This window comes from Aricia agestis, chromosome 10 (genome assembly GCF_905147365.1).
Source record: "Aricia agestis chromosome 10, ilAriAges1.1, whole genome shotgun sequence".
Taxonomy (NCBI): Eukaryota; Metazoa; Arthropoda; class Insecta; order Lepidoptera; family Lycaenidae; genus Aricia; species Aricia agestis.
The window spans coordinates 3,525,932-3,552,640 of NC_056415.1; the positions used below are offsets into that span (position 1 = coordinate 3,525,932).

At 34.0% G+C, this 26,709-nt stretch overlaps 1 protein-coding gene across 1 annotated transcript; it reads left to right on the plus strand.

Annotated features, from left to right (window-relative positions):
* The first annotated feature begins 1,801 nt into the window (after window positions 1-1,801).
* LOC121730901 (general odorant-binding protein 70) lies at window positions 1,802-24,288 on the plus strand. Its single transcript, XM_042120107.1, has 6 exons — window positions 1,802-2,023; window positions 13,619-13,712; window positions 20,482-20,582; window positions 21,372-21,407; window positions 23,151-23,301; window positions 24,186-24,288. The coding sequence occupies exons 1-6, from the start codon at window positions 1,946-1,948 to the stop codon at window positions 24,272-24,274; spliced, it is 549 nt and encodes a 182-aa protein (XP_041976041.1). The 5' UTR covers window positions 1,802-1,945; the 3' UTR covers window positions 24,275-24,288.
* Window positions 24,289-26,709: the final 2,421 nt, after the last annotated feature.

A 26,709-nucleotide genomic window follows, 5' to 3' on the forward strand; every position in this document is an offset into this window, starting at 1 on the left:
AGCAAATCCAATTCAAATTCAATCCATCCAACATACATCGAGTGACCCATTTATTCGCTTTCTGGTCTATTCAGTTCTGTTCAATCGCAATGCGTGATCGAATGCATTAACTTTCATGCGCAATAGCCAATAAAAGCTCACCGCACCTAGCTTTTGACCTATAGGCATGCGGTAAAATTTCAATTCTAAATCGAATTGGAATCGTGAATACCTTTTTATTTTTACGGTAAGCGGATGGTGACGTCACATACTTTAAAATTTCAAACCAGAACTCTACTGCTAAGCATCCTTTTCTTCTGTACTTGGAGTGGATGAGGTATACAGGGCGATTTATACAGGGAGGTAGGAATTTTACATTGTTATATGAACTGGTTCGTCCAAGGAGGTCCGATTTGATATGATGTTTGGCTTATTAGAACTCTACATTTTATTGTTAATATTTCTATGGTGTGCTACGAATACTGTAAGTCTTGTTATTTATTGTATGTAACTATTTGAATATTTCAAAACTTTGAACGATATATTACAATGAATAAATTGTTAGAAACGTAAATGTGTGTTATTCTAAGGGGTTTCACACACAGAGCAGGTAATGTATATTAATAAGTATACATTACATCCCGGGATGTATAGCTTTTAATTATCTTAATGTATCACACACAACAGATAATGTAATGTTTATTTCCCTACATTTCCATGATATATCGCTTAGATGTATCAAAATATTTTCATATAGCTCTATATCTTAAGATACGAAGATATAAAAATATAGGTACATTATAGCTGTTGTCCTGATGATTTCTATAGAAAGATGTATCGAGATGTATCGTGCTATAATATACATTTTTACATTACCTGCTCTGTGTGTGACACCCTTAACTAAAGGGCAAAGAGCTAAGAGCTAGAGGAGCTAAATTGTATAAACCCCTGATACACATTATTCAATCAAAGACCTCACAACGATCCTTTAATGCTAATGACAAATCACTTTTTTTCATTGTAATCCTCTTTTGATTAGCTTTAACCGCCATCTACGGAAGAACCGCCTCATTCTGACATAGGCAACTCTATTTTCTGTGTACTTTGCACAATTCAGCTCCCAATTCACATATTAAGTAACAGACAATTATAGATTTACGATGTTTTACGCCTATCTGCCCCATTTGCCCACTTCATGCACTAATTGTTCACAAAGAGAGCATGGGAGAATTTCTAATCGACACTTCTAGTATGCTACTTTTTGTGACTTACGAGATCGTGCATAGATTATGCACCTAAATAAGGTAGAGCTTTTAGCTATTCCCATGGTAAAATATTAATTTTTTTTGAGGTCAAAATAAAATTATTTTTGATATTTTAAAAATTTGAGTTCGAAATATGAGTAAAGCAGGTTAATAATGAAAATTAATCTTGTATGTAGATCACTAATTTGCCAATCAACAAATAACAGCCCAAAACACAAAAAATCTTTTTCGTACGTATATCTACATCTCAAATAGTAAAATATTTGAGATGTAGGTACGTAAGATATTTTAAATTTATTAAATTGTGTCAGTTAATTAACTGACTTCCAAAAAACGAGAAGGTTATATATTCGGCTGTGGATATTTTTTTATAATATATTCTGCCTTCTCCTTCATTAACAACAACAAAGATGAAAGGCAAGCAAGCCTTCTGCAGGATTTAAGTTAATAAATTATAATCGATCTAGACCTTTCCAACTTTACACATTATCCTTTAATCAGATGATAAGGAGTGTACAAAGGCTTGCGACAGCCGTGAGGGCGCCCTCCTACGCGGGCCTTTCAAAAATCGCTACACTTGCCTTCTGTACCATACTGCGTTCGCGCGCCTTTCGCCTCGTAGCGCCAACATTTTTTTAAATTGTTTGTGCCAGCAATAAATTCGGGAGTTTTATTTTTTATTTTTGTGCCAGTGAATAGCCATGGTTCGTCAAATCGGTGTGTTGTTGTGTTGCTTCGCCGTCTTCGGCATTTCCCTTAGTGAAGCGCTATCGGAAAATGTAAGTTAATAATATAATTTTATTTAGTAATAGAATATATTACTATGAAATATATTGATTTGTTATGTTAGTTATCTCAAAAGGATGAAACATCGAAATAAAACATCGTAAGTATAATATAATGATTCATGTAATAACAAAAAAACTTAAAGCAAATGAACATATTTGTCACCAGCGTAATGCATTATGTAGTTAATTAAGTATCTTAGGTTTCAGAAAAAAAACAAAATAAAACGAAAAGTAATGAATCGATTGAGGCACATACACATACAAACTTGATTATAATTGGTCAAAAATCTCAATACTGTAACAATTATTACAAAAATAGCTTTAGTTTTATTGATTTACCATCGATATACAAAAATAGACACATAGCATAAAATGAAATCCTTACATCACATTAGGAACATTATCGGAAACCTTGAAAGCTTGCGCCAATTCTAAGTACCTACCTGACTGATTGCAAAAGCTAAAACAGATATTTTGTTAGCCACAGTCTATATAAGTTTTTGTCTACATTTTAGTATAGTATACATCGAAAATCTAAACCTCTGACTTATTGCCACATATTATACCAGTTTCTCCCCCACATCTACTAAAAAAAATAAGGTAGTAAATAAGGTAGAGCCGAATAAACAACAAACTTTGCGAGTTTACTTCGGAAACTACTCTTAACTGTATGGAAATGCTCCAGTTTCTGCAGTGACCTTGAAATCGTGCGACTTGTACTCACACTGACAATAAGCTGGTGATATAATCTGCATCACCAGAGGCACCCCGGCATTGACCTACGATAGCATCACAAAATACAACGACAAATTATGCACTGCGTGAGAAGTTTTTGAGGATTTCAATGGGGAAAAAAACATGGTGCTTTTTCTTATCAATTTTTCAATTGGAGTACCTAAATTATTCATTATTATTTTATTATAATCATTATTATTTTAGCTATGACTCAAAATTACCTTTTATTGAAATGTTAAAATAATTCTTCTGAATTTGTTTTCAGACCTATGTGAATAAAAAATATTTTTAACTTTTTTTTTGTTTTGTTTTGTCGAGCTTTTAATGTTATATCGATGAGTCAACATATTTAAAATCAGGACATCTGAAATAACACTATAAGGTCACCGCACGACCTTTCTCAAACTTTTGAGCTTTTTTGGTCGTTATGTTGCAATTGATTGGCATTTAGTGTCATTAAAGTGTGAAAATAATAATAAAATAATCTGTCTCTTGTATGTTTAATAAATATATGTTTTTTTTTAAATAATAACAAGTGTCTTGAAATTCTTCTTCTTTAAAGTTAAACTCACGTCAGGAGTCAGGGTCCGTGACCTGATAAAGGCAAAGGGAGAGTAGACCACCGGCGCGGCGTAGGAGAAGTTTAGTTTTAATTTCTGCCGGCACTCTGCAAGAGCAACCTGTTTTTTATGACATGTTATGCAAAGCTCTCGGTATTTTCGATTAAAAGGACTGTACAAGACACCTATGACCTCATATTTTTTTCTAATTGTGGAATATCCTGCTTATTTAAACGTCATTTAAAATATTCAATACAAGGCAATGTAACGGATGTTTAAAAACCGTCTAAGCCAAGAGCCATCAACCCACTCCTTCCATATAAAGAGCTTTCGAGGTTGCGCCCACCTCTCTGACTCAATCTTTGAAGATTTTGTCATGTTTTGAAAATAGTTTTAATTTTTATCAATAAGTAAATTTTAATTATTATCTAATTATTATCTATCTTACTTTATCATTTTTTTAGTTAGGCTTTTTATAAGTCTTTTTTTACGCGATGAAATGCTTTCCGCAGCCCCGGCAAATTGGGGACTCTGGAAATTAGGGGTTCACCAATCACCAACTCCATATTATGTTAAAGACATTGGCCTTAAAATAAAAATAAATAAAATAAAATCATTTATTTCAGGCTTCTGCGACCCATAACATTACAATTGAAATTTTTTGAAAATTTCGTTACAGTATCATTATAGCTAAGTCATTAAATTAAAATTACAATACATTTAAAATATATGATTTCGCAATAAAGATTAAATAAAAAAATTTAAAGTTAAAATTATGTTTAAAGTAAAGTAAAAAAAAAATACTTTTAAATAAAATAATTATATAATAAAAATTGACAAAAAAAATACAATTTAAAATAAACTAGAAAACAATATTTATATAGTTTTTAAGCCATGTCAAATCATATGTACTTTTTATATTTTTTTTCGTTAAAATAGGGTATTTTAAGAATATAAATTAAATAATTTTGAAATTCATTGGCTAGTTTTTTCTCAATAAATTTTTAAAGTTTCGCTCTGACGTCATCATCGGCGACCAATTGACCTCTGCAGTATGTTTTAAATTTCCTTTCAATCTTATTTATAATGGCTGGTTCATCAAATGCAAGTTCTCATTATGTGAAAGCTGATACGAGAAGCTTACCAAAAGTTCGAAACGTAATGTTGGCCGAATTTATTGCTAACTAGCTGTCCCGGTGAACTTCGTGTCACCTTAAAACCTTCCCTGGGCTTCTATGAATATTTTAAGACTAAAATCAGGCCAATCCGTTCAGCCGTTTTCGAGTTTTGGCGCGACTAACACATTTGAAAATCCATTTTTATATATAAGATTTAACGCCATTGAAGGTCAAACAAAGGTTAAAATATTTGTTCAAAAATATAAGTAATTAATGGGTATTTTTTCGTTTATATACAGAAAAACGATTACTGACCTTATTCCTCGAAATGTTTTAGTAATGAGGAAAATTAAAAAAAAATGGACAACCCCCATTATAGGTTTTATTTACATATCTGATATCACATATCCAAATATAGGTAAGGATTTTTATTGTACAGCAAAGTTCAGGATCAGGAACAGGAGAATCAAAATTTTACTGTTAGCTGATAATCGAAGTAAATCATAAAGATACAATTGTGCATCTAAAGCTGACTAAAACACGCGGTTGAACTTTCAACAAATAGTGTCGTACTTATATCATCTTATTATCTTATTAGTCAATAAGTACTCGTAGAAACACGTTATATAACCACCATTGCACTAATAGTGGGTTGAGGACCATATCCTTATTGAGATTTGTGGTTGTCTTTCGACATAGACGTGGTGAATTGCAGTGTAACTCTAATTACTTAGATGTAACTTTGTAATATGGTAGGGTTATATTACCCTATAAGTGTCATATAGGGGGCCGATCGTCGTAAACGCGCACTTTTACTATCTCACGCGCAAATGTGATATTCGAGGCATGTCTATCTGTTGTAGTCGTAGGTACTTGTAAATAAATCCGTCCCATAGATTTTGTTCTGAGTTTTAACTCTGAGCGTGGACTACGCGTTACTAGACTATTTTGCACTGTATAGTATATACGTTACAACATACAAATCTTTTAGCAACCATTTGTGTTAAGTTTTACAATGTCACAATCAATTCAACTTGTGATAAACTACACATAGATACTAAACTAATATAGTTCGAATAAAAAGCAAATCAATATGTTTACATAACTGGCACATATCTGAACCAGTTGTTATGTAACGACCTGTCTCAGTACCACAGCGGTCTAAAAGTGAGAGGAGTATCGTGACCTATGGACGAAGCTTTGACAATTCAAAGTTGAATTGAAGATTTGAGATGTAGAAAAGACAATAGTTATAAATATTTGTCGCTTCAAGTTTAGTTCTTTTGACGAAGATAGCATGAATGTGAAGAAACAAAATATATAAGAATTGCATTATAGTAACGGAATGTAAAGAAACCCAAAATGTAAGGCACCATGTGATTATAGTATTTGTAGAATCTGAAACTCCCGGTAAGAAATTGGCACAAAGACGCTCGTCAGTCGCAACCATGGACGTAAAATACGTCCATGGTCGCAACACGAAAGGATAAATGTGCCTATTCCATCTTCAAGTCACATTGACTTAAAGATCGAATACTTTACTCTTGGTACCTAACTCTATACATACAGTGAAATAATGCAAAGCCTTGTGTTAAAATTGGCGCCAATTGTCTATGGCTGACGTGGTATTGACTGCCCCAGAGGCGTAGCTATCGCCGTATCTGCCGTATAAAATTAAAAGGGGCGCAAAAATAACAAAAACTTTTCAAATAACTAATATGTATTTTTTTAATTCACAAATTAATGACAAAGTAAAAAAAAAATCTTTTCTAAACCGCTTAAAGTTTAAAAGTTGGCAACGCCCTATGTGATTTTTTTGTTTTGTGAGAAATTTTAACTTTTCTAAGGGCCTCCAAAATTTTTTATACGGGACCCGGCCAAGGTACGCTACGCTTCCGGCTGGACCATTCTTAAAAATTGGGTCGGTATTAGCGCTTTTACGGTCAAAGTGTTGTATGGTTTCTTATACATATTAATGAATCTCGTACGCCCAGTATCTCTGACATGCTTTTAAGATAATTCCCCAAAAGCATCAAAGCGTGATCTTTGTTTCTGACTAATCCTTCTAAAGTGAATTTCGATGCTGTTATTTATAAAGCAATAAAACAAACCAAAAAAAAAAATTAAGTTATCTCTTGGTATTAAATCAATCCTAAAAGATCTCGTATAAAAATCCATGCAAATGATTAAAGTTGCAGACATTATAGTATAAGGACGGATCAAATCTATTTTGTCACTGTTTTTGTGTTAGGTTGTGGAAGCTCTATGTTCTAGTCGGCTTATTCGCGCCTCAAAGTAAGACGAAGTCATGCATTACTGCCTAAGGCTATAGTGATGCTGTTGGCCATGATTTGTCATCACTTATAATTCAATTCATATTTTTTCTGACTTGTGAGTTAGCACCCAAAAACATGGCGCATGGCCAAACTCGACACGCTCTACAGATGATTCACGGCCGACTGCATGAAATCTTGTTGCATTTCCCTATCAATAAAAATTAATATTATTTATCATAATATTAATACGCGAACTAAAAACTTTGTAACCCTTTTTACGAAAAATGGGGAAACGTAGGTGCATGAAATTTTGCACAGTTATAGTTTATATGGTGAAGGAGTGCATCGAACTATATTATTTTGAAATTATGCTTTTATCTTGCATTTTTTTAACAAATAAAACATTACACACACTACAACACACACACACACATGAGAAATGACAGATTTTTGAGTGACAAGCCTATGCATACGAATTATACTCTTTTATTTATGGTTGAAGTCTGTTGACAACAAGTTGACAAATTGAAAATGGATTATAGTTTTTTTTATTGAATCAAAGATACTATTAGACAATGCTTACACGGCCAGTCTGAGATCAGCTAAGTCCCAGAGACAAGAGTTGAAAAAAAATTATAAAGTCAATATTTTTTACAAAATATAGTAGTCTTAATGTATACTATATATGTAATGTATGTCGATACTAAGGTCGAATTTCGACCATTGGGCGATCTCTAGTTTTAATAATTGAGCGTCCGTGGCCTAATGGGTAGACCTTCGGTTCGCTCTCGTAGAGGGTGCAGGTTCGAACCCTGGTGGAGGCGTGTACCTATGAGACATTTTCTGATCTCAAGTACATAATACGGACGCTCGTACGGTGAAGGAAAACATCGTGAGGAAACCCGCACATAGTTGGTCCCAGACGTATTGACTAGTTCCTTCCTCTGGACTAGGCCGACTATGATGCGAGAATGCCGTATGCGCTTGGGCAACCATACGGACATTTAAAAATCTTGTCCCAGGCACTACAGTATTTGAGGAGTGGTTACTTCGCTCTGATAAATACTGTATAAATCATCCACAACGGATGTAAAGGCCTAGTTTTTATTTTAATACTATACTAACTATATCGCCCCCGAAACCCCTTATATAGTAAATTTCATGAAAATCGTTTCAGCCGATTCCGAGATTCCAATTATATATATATATATATATATATATATATATATATATATATATATATATATATATATATATATATATATATATATATATACAAGAATTGCTCGTTTAAAGATATAACATAAATGACGCCCCCAAATTCTTTTCCCGGAATTCAAAGCATCCCCATTCCTCATACCAAATTTGTTCAGTGATTTAGGCTTAAAGAAATAACAAACAGACAGACAGACATACTTTGAGTCGCAAGACGCACGATTAAGCTTAGGCGCATAAAAATTGCGGGCAACATCTATCTAAGTAATGAATTAAACATAAATAAAATAAATTAAAAACAGTAAACTGAGTTTGAGATAAATATTTCCATTTGTGTGATCGCATACTCTCTATTTCATTCGATGGTGACATTATTAATTGTGATCGCATTCTTGGACAAAAAAAAGATTTGTTACAACTATATAACCGTATTGAAAATACTTTCGAATGACAAAGTTTTTTGCCTATTGAAAGTATGTTTGTATTGTCATGTTACAAGAAACTTTGTTCAATGATCAGTAACGCTTTCTTCTGGTATAGTCTTACCGCGGTGGATACGACAATCGTCAAACAACACAAGAACAATGCGACTCTCACACAATCGGATTCGGATTATAGTTTTCTAAAGCTAACAACTCAATAATTATAAATTTCTGCGCGTATCTTACAAGTTACAACTAACTTGTTTCTAACAATGGTAAATCTTAGATTTTCACGGCTATTTGACTAATGATTTCTATTGTATCAATATAATATTAGCGCCTCGTGATATTTAATTTATTATAATAACAAAAATTATCGAAATGTTTCCGCAGATTCACATGAAGACCGTATAGCAATATTACTAGATGTTGCTTGAAAATAGATAGCAAACATTCCAATCGCTTTAGCGGCTTGAGTTCGCAGAAGTAATAGACATACAGAAAAGGTACCTACTACAGCTACTCTGCTGTAGTAGGAAACTTTAGGTATGGATATCAACATGTCTTGAAATTTCATTCGGCATTAAACTCTTCAGTAACACAAAATCCGTTGCACCATTTCATATTGCACACTGCATGTGAAATATCGCACAAAATTAATTTCCCTCCATTAAATTCTTCGTAGTTTATTAAATACCGTATATTGCAATAATCCTGTATTGCTTAACGTTTCTCAACAGCCGCAGCTTACCGTATCTCCTTTCAAAAGTTGCAGCTTTTGCGTTGATAAATTATGAATGTGAAGTAACTAGCTATCTCGAAATCTGTTGTATATCTATTGATATTTAGATACATGGATGTTTTTACTTTTTACCTTGTTCATGGAAATACAGCCGAACGGTTTCTTTATGATTTAGCGAAAATTAAAAATGTTTTGCTTCTTTTTAACCGACTTCAAAAAAGGAGGTTATCAATTCGACGCGTATGTATGTAATAAATATTTCCAGAACTGTCCAGTTTTTGTATATGTTAATCTATAGCAGCTTCTGAACAAACGTGCCAAATTTCAAAAGTGTATGTATGAATGTATGTTTTTATATTCTTAATTCTTTTTTTGTTGTACTAGGTATTGCTCAGCTCAGGGAATACTGCAAGTTTCATCAAAATCGGTTCAGTAGTTTTTGAGATAGGGAATTTTAATTCGGTACGTACTACCACAGAATATATATATTAATAGCACCAAGTACTACGTACAATCTGAAGTCGGTTTTATCTTTTTAAAATACTATTAATTATATTGAAACAATATATTATTCTGATCATAATAATAGATAGACTAGGCTGGGGCACTCCCGTGCCCCCAGATAATCTACTATCTGCTTACGGCCGTTCCCAATATTTGATCTATCTCTGGTTTTGCCCTACTAGAGATAGGAATAGCTCACATTAGACATTAGAGACATATGTCTAATTGTGAGCTATTCCTATCTCTAGTAGGGCAAAACCAGAGATAGATCAAATATTGGGAATGGCCGTTAGTTGCTTAAAATCCTCATCTTTTTCTATTTGCATTTTCTTTTGTTATATGAAAAAATTTTTTTTAGTTACCTAAGTATATTTACTTCTACTTATTATTATAGAATTGTCATGTATCAAGTTGCTACAATAAAACTTGAGAGTTCGAGTTTAATGGTGTATGATAATTTATAGACTATTTTATATACAACAGGAATTTATTCAGAAAACGAGTTTATTTCCTATTCAAATCATTAAGAAACAAAATATGCCAAAATATTGAATAAGCGTTAGAGGACTTTGCAAAAATTTACTGGTTAGTAGAATAATAATTTTGACGTCCATTAGACTAATATTATAAAATTTTGCTATTGTTTTTTTCATTGCATCTGGTCAACGATTATTTTTACTAACCTAATTTTGGAGTTACATTTAGGGTATGTTATTCGAATATTCGAATACTCGTTTTATTCGAATATTCGAAGATTTTATTATTCGAATATTCGCCAAATTATTTTTCGAATAATTCGAATACTAAAAATATTTTTTATTTTTGTTTAAAATGCTATCAAACATAAAATTAACATGGAATAAGAACATAATTAAGTTTATTTCAGAAAAATAATATTATTTATAAATATTCTACATCTTTAATGATATATATAAATCTGTTTTAGTCTAACTAATGAGTATACGACCATTCATCGTCGCCGTTGACCATGTTTTTAGTTCATTGTTGTCCATGTTCATTACGCCAGAAGGGTGTATAATGTATATAAAACAAACTCGTTTTAAAGAAGGTAATAAATGTAAGTGCAATATTGAGATTTTTAAAATATGTAGTTAAAATACAAAAGATAATTTTTTTATACGCCTTTCTGGCTTGAAGCTCGCGATGTGATCTATTCGACAAGTTGATAAAAATTTGCTATTCAATAGCTTTACCACGGCAGTCCTCGACTGATAATTGAAACAGTTAGTACAGTATCAAAAAATGTCGATGGCTCCTTAATATCATATTATTTGTGTTATCAAACTTCAAGTTACTAAATTCACCAGCTCTAGGATTGTTTCACCCTCCCCCAGGGCTTCGTTGCAATTTTTTTGTCTTTGTTGTGTGGTTGGTTTTCTAGTGGCCCTTTTTTTATAATTTCGAGCCACATTGACACAGGTGAAGCCGACTAGGAGGTGAACGTGGATCGAAAATATCTAAAAGACGGGTAAGCTGGCTTAGTAGTAATGAACAGATATCATAACGTCGAATATCATATTAATATAATCTCAACTGCTGCCTAGCAAGACTTAATCATAATCACATGAGAAAAGTAAAAGGTGCTACGATCGAAAACGGCTTACACTTTACAGCCTTTCTTTTACTGCCCAGCTATTACCTTAAAATATACATTTTTAAAGTGTTTCACAATAAAAATTAACCATATAATTTATAAAGATTTATGTTGGTAAAAGTAAAAATAAGAATTGCTTACTTTATAGTATTAACAAAATAGGTTGTACATGGCTGTACGAAGCTTTTTGTTACTTTTATTCAGAGTTTTCAACATTTTTCAGTATTTTTAATTATTCGAATAATATTCGAATTATTCGAAAAGTTTTGTAAAATATTCAAATTATTCGAATAGTAAATTTGTCGATTCCCTAGTTAGATTATAAGAATAAGGGTCTGTTACACCACTTTCTGATAAAGTGCCTATTAGGCACTTTATCAGAAAGTGACTTTTTTGACACATTCTCCATACTTCATCTGTCAAGTTAAGTGGTGGATAGCCCTATCAGGAAATGGTGAAACAGGCCCTAAGACTAATTTAGTAGGTTTTAAAATCTTTTAAAACCTACTAAAATATGATGTGGCGCTCATCCCAAAAATCTTTATAGCTGACTATTAAATTACATTATGCTTTGGCTTTGGAATAAGCCAGCCCAACCGGACATGGCCTATTATGACGTTGTCCCATGGCCTAAACTGTATGGTCTAACAATGGCCTGTCAGTCATGGCCCATGGGGTACAATCGTGGGTACTGGTTTCGCAGCCTTCCAAGTTCCGACTCGGTCAACCAACAATACTCATTCATAACATTGCCGTATTACGTATTGTTATTTAACGATTTGTATAATACTTAATATGTTTGTATTACATGGTTTTTGACTTATGTTTTTATTTATTTATTTATTATACTTACATTCTTACAACTATCATTACAGACTAATAACCAATTCGATAGCGTAGTAATTGATAATATTTAAATTAATTCATGTAAGTATAACATATTCAGACCGACGATGGTGTCACTTTTGTGAACTCACTCCAAAAACATAATATGAATAAGTCCAACTTGTTGTTGACTTAGCTTTGTTAAGTATTCGGATTGCTTCTAGATTGAGAGCGTATTTTAATAAGTGTAAGTTTTAATAGTAGACTTTGCATTCCAGTGCCCGTTTACATAATTCCAGTCATCGATATCAAAATACTTCTAATTCGTTCTAATTCTATGATCCAGTAGCAATCCAGTGCTGGATTGGATCTTTGGATTGGAGTAATGTGAACTCGCTACAAAGTCGTAGATTTTTACTGTACAGTTGTTAGCAGCTTCGCTCTACCCTACGCTCTACCACAGGCTAGTAAAGAGTCCGACATTTTTTATTTGTTATTTGACGCTCAGGGTAGGCAAAATCCCTTTGTATTCAATTAAAGACAATACATATTCTAACTAACGACGGGTACATTACTACGAGCTCACCTCTCCGGGCTCTGCGGCCGCTGTGAGAGCTACCTACCTGCCTGATATCTACCTGTCTACAATCTACCTGCCTACAATCTACCTGCCTACAACCTACCTGCCTACCTGAACCCTACCTGCCTGCATCCAGTCTACTTGCAACATACATCTACCACCTACCTACCGGAGCCTTCAGGAAAGTACACATAGACACAACAGGATCACACTTTGCGAACAACGAACCACGACCCCTATTCCCTATAATCGATATTCTTTTAAGTAATTTATATTTTAATATAAATTAAACTTCATTTCTAATAATTTTATTTAACACACCTAATAAACTTGTTACATTAAAAAATCAATGTTAATAATTAGTTGCAATAACAAAATAAACAAATATTTTGACAAAGAATTTGGCTCATTTTTACTTTCATTAATTTCTCAGAACCTCAATTTCCTCTATTCCGAAATATTTGCAACTATTAGCATCAATTAACATATTTAACGTCTATCTATTTATATATTGCAAACGATTGCATTTTACTCGAATTGTGAAAATCGTGAATTTACAAAAGCGATTGCCAATTTAGGAATTATTAAGTGGTTGTGTCAAAAGAGCGATGTTCCAAGGTAGAGGTATAATAACTACATATCAGTGACCTGCCATTCTGAATGATTTTACCCTCATTATTTTGGTAAGATTATGGAAAATTAATGTCGTGAATCGACGAAATCAGAAGTAACCACATATAGTGAGCAATAATTTTTATATTACGTTAACCGTGAAACCCACTTTATTATAACTGGAAAAAGCAAAAAAAAAGTTTTTTTTTTAATATAGTGACTTTTGGCATCTAGACTCTAGTCTAGACTCTAGAGTATTACATGACCACTTGAAGAGGCATTGCTTCATAGCAGTTTATTATTCTACGTTAGTACTAATAAGTTATTCATGTCACGTCAAAATGTAGAGTCTTTAACAGTCTAGATTTTCTCTTTTTTTCAGAAAACAAGATGTCGAAACCCACCGACCGCCCCACAGAAGATCGAACGAGTCATCACGCTCTGCCAGGATGAAATCAAAGTCTCTATCTTAAGAGGTGAGTTTGATAGCCTAATAACACTGGGCCTGTACCACGAAACCGTTTTGAGACTCAAACAATCGAACAAGAATACCGCGTCCTGCTCTAACAAACGTCGTTTCACGTTTGTTAGAGCAGGACGTGGCGTTCTTGTCCGATTGTTGGAGTCTCAAAACGGTTTCGTAGTAGGCCTACTGGTTTATCTAATAATTTTGGTTTGCAAACAAAAACTTTGAATATTTGACTAGCAGCTATTAACTTTAGTAGGACTAGCAAACTTAAACATTTAAAAAAGTAGACTATTTAAGCTTTTTCAATATTGAACAAAGAACTTATAAAGTACTTAAGTACCTGAAATTTCAGTCCAAAATGGAGATTTTTTTCAATTTTCTACTGATTTGAAACTGATTATATCTTATTAAGGAAAAGCCAGTAAGATAGAGTTAGCTATACCTACCAGCAGTACGTTTCCGTAATCTCGTACAACCGCAACTTCTTACATTACATACCACAAGTTTGACATTGCCCTGTTTTCCAAGGAGAACTTTTACTCTCGCACTGATAATTCAAACTTACTTATTTACATTACATTAATATCTTCATTGCCGACTCTATACGCTATAGTCGCTACATAATATTATAATAAGAGCTTCGGTTACTTGGTTTCACACTTTCCTGTTAATGAAATTATAATGTCTACCTTTTTACTTTCAAGCCTTCATAAATGTGATAATATTCAATAGCTCCTCATACTTAATTATTGCCACTAAATGCAAGTACCTCCAAACTAGTTGTTTACATGCCGGGGTCGAGTTAGTCAAGGTCGACAGTGAAAGCACTGTGACGTAACTGTCTGACACGTGGGATATTAGCACTTGTTACTCAGACCATTTAGACCCGTCCGTAGAAAAGAATTTTTCGAATTCCAATTTCAAATCAAAGTTTTTAACTCAAGTCATTTGCGCGAGTCTGAAGTCAAGTTTTTTTTTATTCTAGCACTTGTTACCTCAGCTAATTTCAGGGAGTCTGTAGATAAATATTGGTAGTTTCTATAATGGGTTATTGCAACTAAAAGATATACGTAATTAAAGGCTATTAACAAGCCTTATTATGTATAAGTTGTTGTGTGTTGTAGGACTTGTAGGCAAATGTTGTTATCTTAACCTTGCAGTTCTTACGAAGTAAACTATGTCATACTTAGCACGTTCATTCCGTGATTCATAACTACGTGATATTTGTGTACTCTTGTAGCAATGTCACTCTGACTATTAGAATATAGTGCTCTATAGAGCTTTATTTTATCACGCCAAAACTAATAGGAGCGAAGAAATAGAGGAAAATGTGGAAAAAACGGGGGAAATTATTTGAAAGGGCTTATCTCACGAACCATTAGAGCATTTTTTCTGTTATTTGGGTGAAATAAGATGTAGACCACGTGAAGGATCATAGGCTTTTTTGTGTACTAATTTGTCTGTGAAATATCTAATTTGCGCGGGCGAAGCCGCGCGGAACGTCTAGTATCTTATAAGATAACATAAATACCGCATAATATACTATACACCAATATCCCCGTGACCCGTTTGCTCGTTTGCCCCCTTATATCATAAAAAAAATCGCATAATATATAAATATTATTATTATCAACATTTAAGGGTCCGTTCTCATTGTACACGTCGATGCAATGCGATTGCAATGCACTTAACATTTTTATTCTTTTATTTATATTTATTCAAAACTAAATTTTATTTATTATGTAAAATGATAAACATTGAATTTGTCTGTGGCCTATTTCAATTTACAAATGACAAAACTTAAGTGAATGTATGAATATTTTACTCGAATATTATTTGGTTTAGGCATGTAAATATGTCTTGCTCTAGAAGAGAAACAATGAGCTAACTGTCGTGATGTCCTCGACGCATATTGACTGAACGACATGGGAGGTCAAATCTTCCTTGTCTAGTCATTTCAAATATGCATATTATTTTAAAAATTATGTTATAGACTCGACTCTATAGATTCTGTAAATTTTATAAGTATTTGTCTTATTACCTAGGACCTAGCTGTAATCTTTATAAGCAAACTAAGAAGCTAGTAACAAAGTTTAGGAATTGCGATTTGAAAGACAGAAGAAATTTCTTAAATGGCTAAATTTTATTTTCTAACATAATGTTAAAATGTCTGGCTACTTTCAATTATCATAAATCAGCAAAAATTTAGGACAATTATTACGAGCTTTTATGTATTTCATAAAATGCAGAATAATGTGAGGGACATTTAAAATATTACATATTTTACTGTCACTATGGTTGGTACGAGACATTTTTTAAAGTTCGAATATTTAATTAAAAATATACAGTATGTAATAAGTAATAATACTTAAGGGTGTGTACGTGTTCTTTGTAGAGAGTTCACTGTGAAAGTAGCAGGGATGTAAGACGAAATTTTTTTTTCACTTTTGTATGGGGAAGGGCCCGAGCGTCACAAGTTTCCCCATACAAAAGTGAAAAAAAATTAGGTCTTTCAACGCTGCTACTTTCACAGTGAACTCTCTACAAGGAACGTGAATACACCCTAAAGTATTATCACTTATTTTTGTTACACCCTGTATATAAAAGCAGTGCTAACAATATTAACTATTTTAAATTTATTTCTTTACCGTTTATTGATTTACTAATTGGATTAAATTCACACTAACTACTACTCATTAATCACCAAATCATAAACTACAAACAAATACCTATTTATTGTCACTTAAGTAACACTGTTTGTATGGCGGGCGCATTGCATTCCCTTGTGTAACTCCGGGCACTTGCGGCTTGCCAAATTTCCTGCAATATCGTTTTTGTGGCCACACTGTAGGCGTTAATTGGGCCCGTTAAGGATACAGTTACAGTTCACCGACCTAAGGGATATTTCGAGGGTACCTATGTTATAAATTGTGCCAAGGATTTCGCTTTTTGAAATACCATTTAGAGGGTACCCATATTATGCCAAGCTGTGTTCTTGTTCTCGAAAACCCTTTTTTTGAGAAGATAAATTGTATTATTGTTCTTAAAAAACATTCTTGATGTAAGATATTATGACACACTTTCTCATTTTTAATTATATAGGATTTCATGACATCTCTGTCCGTTTGTCTGTCTGCCCTTGCTAAACTGTAATTATTTACACACAGATAGGTGAAATTATATAAATATCCGAAATATTATAAAATATATTCGTCTAGTCTAAGATAGGATATTAAAATAAATAAAATATCCTTATTTTCTCCATCGGCAATATACAACTATCGAATTACAAATCTATCAAATTCTCAGGAAGTTACATCTAATTTTGTAACTTTCACTGAAAATAATTAAAACATAAACATTCTATAAATATTAATTTATTACGTCTTAATGTTTCGACAGACATTAAAATATCAATAAATAAAGTAATAAATTATATTTCTAGGAGATTATGTTTCAATAAGCATTTATTTAAGTAATAATTTTTTTTTTTTTTAAACGAGTAGCCTAATTTATTTAAATCTTCTAAGCCTACTTCTCCTAATAAATAATATATTACAAACATTTTACAAAATATTTTTTTTATGATTCAGTTTGCACAAATGTTTGTTCACACAGAGATTTGACAGAGATACAATGTACCATCAAAGAAATTGATTCATACTTTATTGGTCGTATTATGTCAATTCAACGACCATATAGCTTAGTTCCGCTATCTGTCTTTGAATAAACTACTCTAACGGCCGTTCCCAATATTTGATCTATCTCTGGTTTTGCCCTACTAGAGATAGGAATAGCTCACATTAGACATTAGAGACATATATTTTATGTCAATTCAATGTTAGCTGCGATCAGTTGTATGTCAAACGAGAGATAGATCAAATATTGGGAATGGCCGTAAGTATCACACAGTATTATATTTTATTGCTGCTGCTATAAAACTTGTTTTTCTTGTATGTCTTTTGAATCGCTTTCTTAAAATGTCTCGATGTGACTGATCCTTACCGCCTGCTAAATTTGTATATACGATACTAATTTTATAATATAATACGCAAAAATACTCGTTCACCTTTACTATAAAGCTATTTCCTCAGAAACAGGATTATAAAGTTATAAATTCTGTTCCTTTAGTCATTTTTATGATTAACTACGTTAGATCTACCTCTACATTGATAACAAATGAGAATATAATAAAAGCTCAAACCCATAAAATCTTCATACTCTCTACAGGTGTAACAAAAATGTACTCCTTTAGCGCTGGTACTTTAACAGTCAACTCTATTAAATACAATATGTCCCAACACCGGTGTCCGATCCTGTAAGGCATAATATTCTATTGACAAATTGGTTCTAAATTTTTTTTCTTAATATCGCTATGAATTATGATATAGATTTCTGAATGAAAGTAAATATACAGTCAACATATTGTGTAGCAAGTAAAAGCGTTCGCGGGACTGTTCCACCAAATGGCGACATCTTTATAATTTTTTTCCCTAATATTCGTGAACGACTATCCAAACATTGGATGGATATTGATCACTGCGTTTCTCAATTCCTGACCGGTCATGGAAATTTTAAGGCCAAACTCTACGGATTTAATCTAGTAGCATCACCCATGTGCGAGTGCTCGACCGAAGTCAACATGTTTGAACAAACAGCTCATCATGTTCTCTGGGAGTGCAGTCTCTGGCAGGACGAAAGAACTACAATGCTAAACAACCTACTCTGCACATCTGGTGTCGCATACTACGGTGATCTCGTGGACAGCGCTAGGAACTTCCGTGCCTTCAAGCGTTTTTGTCACAATTACTATTGGCAACAGTCTAACACAATAAATTAATTTAGCTCTAGCGTAGTAGTCACTATTATTATTAACGTTTATTCCCGTGGTGCTTCTCCCCTTCAGTTTTTTGACTTTCGGTCACTGCAACTTTGTGCTGTCTTGGGGAGGGAATCTGGAATTCTTCCTACTCCTCCTATTTTCTTCTGATTAATTTCGTTGCGGGTCCCAAGACAGCTTTAGCATGTCCCTCGGGCTCCCTGAGATCTTATCAAAGGGTTTTCGTGGTTGAATGCCGCTGTCGATCCTGGCGACACAGGAGATACAGTGGTGGACCAAAGCCCGTTTAAAAAAAGTTTAAAAAAAGTAAAAGCATTGAAACCTTGTGTGTAACTTTGGTTGGTAACTGTTGTGACTTGGCAGCTTTGCCTCATGTTACCCCTATTATAATAATAAAACTATTACGATTAAATTAAAATTTGCTTGGCTAACCGTACAGCTGTTAGGCGACTTCCTATTTCTAAATAATGGAAACGAAGTGAACAGTCATCAACATTATGTCTTTAGTTATAGCGGCCAATCTAGAATACAAAAAAAATATTTTTTTAAAATAAACTAACATAATATTGTGAATAAATCTGAAGTTTATGAATTATTACATATCTTTGAAATTTCGAGCCGAAACGATGATTAATATTATTATTATAACATCCACCTTTCGTATGACTTGTCATGTGTATGTATGTGTATGTATGAGGCCGAAATATCGTCGCTCATACAACTTCTCTAAGAGCACTCGATCACACTAAGTACCTACACTTTTAAACATTCAAGCACATTCATACCAGCAATCGTAGAATATACCAGAGGTAGAGGCGTAGAGGAAATGCGCTGAGCAATATTCGATTGCAGTTCCCCTGAGGTATCGCAACCGACCTATATGTTTACATAAGACATGCGATGCTCGCTCGACTGTGGCCTGTCGTTGCCAAACGGCCCATCGACGGCATGCCAAGGTCACAAGATCGATTCTTGGATTCAATCAGGTCAGATTGATGTTACATAGTGTGAAGACACCGGTGTAGTCTTTATGATGATACTCTCACATAAAAGTTAATTAATGCGTCAAGTTAATGGCTATAGATAATAATTTCATAAGATCTGTGTAATATTTACGCATCTAGCAAATAACAAAATATTATACTTAGGTTCAAAGCTTTGGGATGCGATGAATGACTGTCTTTTTGATATCATTTACCATTGAAATAAAAATAAGAATAAACACTACTTACTTACTAACGTGGGAGAGCCATGCTTCGGTACGAATGGGCCGGCTCGACCGGAGAAATACCACGTTCTCACAGAAAACCGGCGTGAAACAGCGCTTGCGCTGTGTTTCGCCGAGTGAGTGAGTTTACCGGAGGCCCAATCTCCTATGAATGAATGAATGAAAATACTTTATTGCACCAAAACAAACATGACATACAATACTTAATAACTATAAAAGTAAAAAGTACAAAAGGCTACCCTATTCCCTTCTATACCCTCCCCTATTCCCTTCCCTTCCCATCCTTACCCTATTCCCTCTTAAAAGGCCGGCAACGCACCTGCAGCTCTTCTGATGCTGCGAGTGTCCATGGGCGACGGAAGTTGCTTTCCATCAGGTGACCCGTTTGCTCGTTTGCCCCCTTATTTTATAAAAAAATGCTATTCTATTTCACCATTTTTCACGCAAAGTTTATCGAAAGAGCAAGAAAGAGGATTCAGATTTAGGCTTAGAAGGTCTCTCATGAGTCAGTTTCTACCTTAAGTGGCTCAGTAGTCCCTATCTACTTCGACGAAACAGAATAAATCGTTCCATATAAAATATGGAACTATTAGATATGCTGGGACCTTAGATCCAGAGTATAACAGCTCTTACCATCTTCTTCGTATGAACTATTATGGTCTGCACCTACTTGAACCTAACCTAACACCTTCCTCCTGTACATTTCAGAGGCTCTGGACGTGATAAAGGAGGAGCACACGATGCCGGCGGAGCGCACGCGCAACAAGAGAGAGGTGCCATTCACGCATGATGAGAAACGCATCGCCGGGGTGAGTGACACGAGAATTTTACATTTTGGTGAACCCTACTCCAAAATCTAGACTAAGCTAGGTATAGTTGGAATTGTAAGGCTAATTGTATATCAGGACATACATAACTCTTGTCATCTTGCCAACTAAGGTTCTACAGTCAAAACCTTAGGTAAACCCACCGTCCTATAAATAAATAAATAAATAAAACGTTTTTATTTCGGTCTGTGGACCATATAGTGTTAGTATAAAACTATTTCAAGCCGGGTTTGACCTGGTTGAACTAGGTGACCATAATACCGACCGCGACATCTAAGGCCAATTTCTCTTCGGTAGTTTTTTTAAATGAAATAAAGGGGCAAACGAGCAAACGGGTCGCCTGATGGCAAGCAACTATCGCCGCCCATGGACACTCGCAACATCAGAAGAGCTGCAGGTGCGTTGACGGCCTTTTAAGAGGGAATATGCTCTTTTCTTGAAGGTTTTCAGGTCGTATAGGTCCGGAAATACTGCCGGTGACAGTTTGTTCCAGAGTTAAGTAGTGTTTGCTGAAGCCCTGTTAGGCTTGGTATAATGCCAAAACATATGTTTTAAATCTAAATGAGTGTCGCTACCATTGACAGCACTTCACGAACTACGAGAAAACTTTATATTGTCTCAGGGGTGCAAAAAGATATGCTATGGAGTCCCAAGATTACTTATCTTGAGACCCTACAATAAAAAATAAGGAAGTTGAAAGTAAGATACGATACACAATAACCGTACTTATATTCTAACAGCTGATTTGAGTGCGTTTTCTCTATTTTCCAGTGTCTCCTCCAGTGCGTGTACCGGAAAGTGAAAGCAGTGAGTATCTACATACTACACTCTACAGTCTACAGTTATATAGAGATACATTAGCTAGTAAAAGTCACCCACAACACCATTAGAGGAACCACATACCGTGATTGATAATAAAACAAAAATATTATGTTTGACTGTGTACTGTAATAATTATTATTATTGGTCTATGGTTAGACGTTAGTAAGTTTTTAAAAGTTTCATTAATCTTTTCTATATTAAGTAAAAAAAAATAATGACTACATAACATTTAACCATTTTATGGTTAAATATTAATTATTCACTGTTGACAAATCCGTTTTCTCAAAATGAAATGTAATAGTACCCCATATTTTAAATTAATAAATATCCCATAGAGATAAGGCAATATATTAGTTTGTGTTTTAGGATTTAAGTTATCATATTTAAGGCCATCGCCTGAGCAAACTACCATATTACATTTGCCGCGTTGCCTAGATCGCGCCAAAATCCTATTTATTTTTCTTAACTTAGTTCAAAATTGACCTAAAAAATCAAACGTCCAGTATGTAGTTAATGAAATTGTCGATCTATTGGTGTGTGTTTGAAATAACCGTAATTTGTAAATAGGTACTAGGGAGATACTGAATGTATGCTTGAATTAAAAAAAAATTGGTATTATTTTGGAAGCTGATATCGTGAGTATGAAAAACAAAAATAGGAAATTAATAGCTATGAAAGGAACGTTCATATACTGAAAATTATTGCTATATTTTTATTATAATTTTGTAGCTTACAAATTAGGAGTTAATAAGGCTCTAAAAGCGGTAAATTACGGTATCTCCGTAGGAGGAGCGTCTTAACACTAAAAGTTAAAATTAAAATATAAGAGAAGTCCCAAAAGTTATATCGAAACTGGATAGGACTTGAATGATATGTTTCAGAATAACCTTTTGATAACGAATTTTATTTCTAATTGATTTCTCATAGCGAACGGACGGTTTTTTAACCGACTTCAAAAAGGAGGTTATCAATTCGACCTGTATGTATGTAATATCCAGAACTACCCAGTCTAATATATTATATCAGCATCCGAACAAATGTGCCAAGTTTCAAAAGTGTATGCATGTATGTTTTTATGTTTGTGTTAGCATATATCCGGAACTATAAGTCCAATTTAAGAGGATACACCAGGGGCTAGAGAAATGAAATAAAAGTACGTGTAATATCTATAGCTGTCTCCCTTACCTCAAGCCTATACCACAGAGCGCGATAGAGACAACTGCAGAAAATCAACGATTCGTTGTCCTCTGATTCCTTCTTCAAAACTTAACCGATTTAAGTACTTTTTTCATTAAAGATTCTTAAAGAAAGAGAAAGAAAGGCTTGAGCTGTGTTCCTATGTTTTTTTTTTGTATATAATCTAGCCAAATCTGTTTTCTGGATGTTTGAACAGAGCGGAAAATCTAGACATTTTTTTTGGGTTTTTGAACGTTCATATCTTTATTTAATAATTAAATTATGAAAAAATAGAAAACATAGGGACATTGTATTAGTGGCCGTAGATATTCAGGAAAAAAATTATAACTCTACTAGCGTTATTCAGGGAGGAAACAGGGGACAACGTTTGTATGGAAAAAAGGGCGGTGTGGACTCCTTTTAAGCGAACATAGGGAATAGGTAGAGTAAGTTTCATCGAAATCGGTTCAGTATAATTACGTACAATTTTGAAGTAGGTTTTATCTTTTTTTAAATACTGCAGTTATAATTTCACATTCCTCTCAATTCCAGGTGGACACGTACGGGTTCCCGACGTTGGAGGGTCTGGTGGGTCTGTACTCCGACGGCGTGAACGAGCGCGGCTACTTCATGGCGGTGCTGGAGGCGTCGCGGGAGTGTCTCATGCAGAACCACGACAAGTTCTCCAGGACTGTGCCCATGGGTAAGAACAAATTTTTATCCCCTCCGATTGAGGACTAAAAGGAAGGAGGCGAGGATATTGGACCGAACCGTAAGACTATATACGTTAGTGCGGTACAGAAACTTTTAAGGGTGAAGCCAAACGAGCGTAATTTGTGAGTTGTGAGTCGCAGAATTTCTGCCGCGTAAAATATCTTTTCATACAAATCATGACTCACAAAATTACGCTCGTGTGAATCAAACAGTACTTTTGTATGAAACTGAATGTGGCAGAATTCTGCCGAACTGCCGCTCGTTTGGCTTCGCCCTAATGGTTTAGGTAGAGAAAACTTAAAGCGGGCCTACTATACCGAATCTTTGTCCTTCCTGAGTGTAAGTTGAAGGGTAGCTATGCAATATTTTGTAAACGAAAAAACAACTACTGCCGCGTCAAGCAACACATTGATTATATAAATATATAATCGTGGCTTAAAAGTCTACCAGACTATTTAAAAGTATCAAGTCTGGTATTGAATGATTTTTAAATACATAATATTATATCTCTTATCTCTTCGGGGACTGATTTTATAACTATTTATTATTTATTTATTTAAATCAGGCTACGTAAGCCCATACAATATGAATTGCAAATGCGGGCGGCGGGCTTCTTCTTCCTTCTCTCCACCAGTATGAAGCCCTCCTCATCGCACCTCCTGCTCTCGTCCTTGCCAGGTCGAGAAGACTTAGCCCTGCGGCTCTTCGTAGCCTTACAGCCCTCCGTAACCTTGCGGCTCTCCGTAGTCTTGCGACTCTCCAAAGCCTTACAGCTCTCATTATTACAAAGACAATCCTCGAAGGACGTTAGATGATGTGATATGATGTAGTAAATAGTAAATACTAATAAAAAATAAATATTTGTGTTTCCAGACAACGGTCGCAACTGTGACGTGTCGTTCAACATCTTCGAGTGCATCTCCGACCGCATCGGCGAGTACTGCGGCAACGCCGGACTCTGAAGAGTACAACTCTAATGAAAAGGCCTGGTTCAGTGCGATGGAGAATGACCGTAGTTTGTTTAGGGCTCCCACACAAAATTGCGAATGCGCATCGCATCGCAGAAATCTGCAACAAAAATCATACTATAAAATAAAAATGACATTGCGATGCGATGCGAATTCGCAACTTTGTGTGGGAGAGCCCTTAGTGTGAGTCTATAGTCTTACTATTGTACCATAGTTTATACAAACGCGCTAAACGCTCGGCTACCAAAAATTAAGGCGAAAGCAGTGCGAGCTGTAGGTACTCTGTCAAATTGTTAGCCAGCCCCTAGACGATCAATTATATTGTGCAATATCACTCTTCAATTTCATTGAACAGTTTATTTGACAATTAGATTGAAGACGCGCGATGTTCAATAGGTCAATAAGATTACGCAATACGTAATATTGCACAATAAAATTGCTCTTTTAAGAGCCCTTATTCTGATATAATATATTACTTACCTATATTATTATTGTGATTCTTCCGTCCGTCGCGCACTAAACTAAGCCTTACCGATAATAATTAAATAAAGTAAAACTGCTTATAGTCACAGTAAAATGTGGCATGAAACTTCAGATAACAATATTACAATTGTTTTTGCCTCAACTGATGTTTTGGCTATTAGATACTTTTCAAAACCTAATTTACTATAAATTAGTTCCACAGTGTAACTCAATCTCAAACTAAAAATATTAACATTGTACTGTCTGAACTCTGAAAGTCGTCCTATATTATGTTCTAAAACAATAATTTTTATTGTTCAAAAGAAAAGAAGGATTGTTCAAAAGAAATGTTGCAAAGCAAAAGTATGTGTTCAATAGCTTTTAAAATATGTGTTTTCTTTATATAAGTCTTTAAACCTCATATTTATTTCCTGACTGTGAAAGTTTTGAAATTTTACACAAAAAATGAAATCATACAAAAAAAAAACTAAAATATTAAAATAAGTTACCACTAAAAGAGATTCGTTTTAAGATAGTTTTAAGCTATATTTTATTGTTATATGATAACAACATACCTAAATATATTATGATGCTCAATAACAGCTACATTTAAGGTACCACTACCACCTATGTGATTATTAATGATTATTATTATTATATGTAATGTAAATAACAATAATTATCCTTTACTAATAGATTATTAGAACTACAAAACAATATTTCGAACTTTATTTTTACTTTTTATTACTAGTCCTTTATAGCATAAAGCTACGGTTTAAATGCACCATCGAAAATCGAAATGTTATAATTAAAAAAATATATTGCATTGTGTAAATTTCTTGTATGTACCTATTAAAATACGATTGGATATTATAATTTAAGCTTTATAACGAACTGATAGACTAATTACTATATTAATTTCAATAAATATGTATTGTAAATACAAAAGTTGTCTTTATTTTTTTCAACTAATTCACTGAATATGCTTTGCTCGAAGGACTATCCAACAGAAAAATAATAATTTTGCAAATCGATCTAGCAGCTTCTAAGATTTCTATTATTAAATATCTAAAAATTAATAATTGACATATTTTAATATTAATTTATATCATATTATTTAAAAAATAATACATTTGGGACACGCGTCGTGGTTTAATGATTCAAACTATAGACCTGTCCTGGATTTCTAAATAGGCCGTAAAGGCCGCAGCCTAGGGTCGGTAGCGTCCTAGAGGGCGGCGTGCAGCGCCCTAGAGGGGCGGCAGATTTCGCATGTGGGGCGGCAGTAATAAAGTGGCCTACGCTCATAATAATCGGCCAAGTGCGAGTCGGACTCGCGCACAAAGGGTTCCATACCATTATAGAGAAAAATTAGGGCAAAATTTGTGTTTTTTGTATGGGAGCCCCCTTAAATATTAATTTTATTTTGTTTTTAGTATTTGTTGTTATAGCGGCAACGAATACCTATACACAATCTGTGAAAATTAAAAATTTCAAGTCTCTAGCTATTACCGTTCTTGAGTTATAGCCCGGTGACATTACAGACGGACAGACGGACAGACAACGAAATCTAGACGAAATCTTAGTAATAGGACTCCGTTTTTCCCTTTGGGTACGGAACCCTAATAAAAAGTATAAATCCGGCAGTTTTGACTTATAAGTAGTAAATACAGATTGTAAATATTAATTATTGTTATATTTGAAGACTCTAATTTTAAATCAAAATTCAAACGCCTTAGCTGACATTATTAGAAAACGAATGAATTGAATGTTATAAGTCAAAACATCTAGCGCCTAAATATTTAATTTAGCACTATCATATTCGTGCATTCCTTTACATACTTTTAGTTTTTCGTATTTTATTTTAATTTTGATATCGGTAATCGGTACAAATTTTGTGTCCTGCTTCTTTTAGACTAGGGGTTCCCAAACTTATTTTGTCTTCTGCCACCTTGGAGAACAAATTA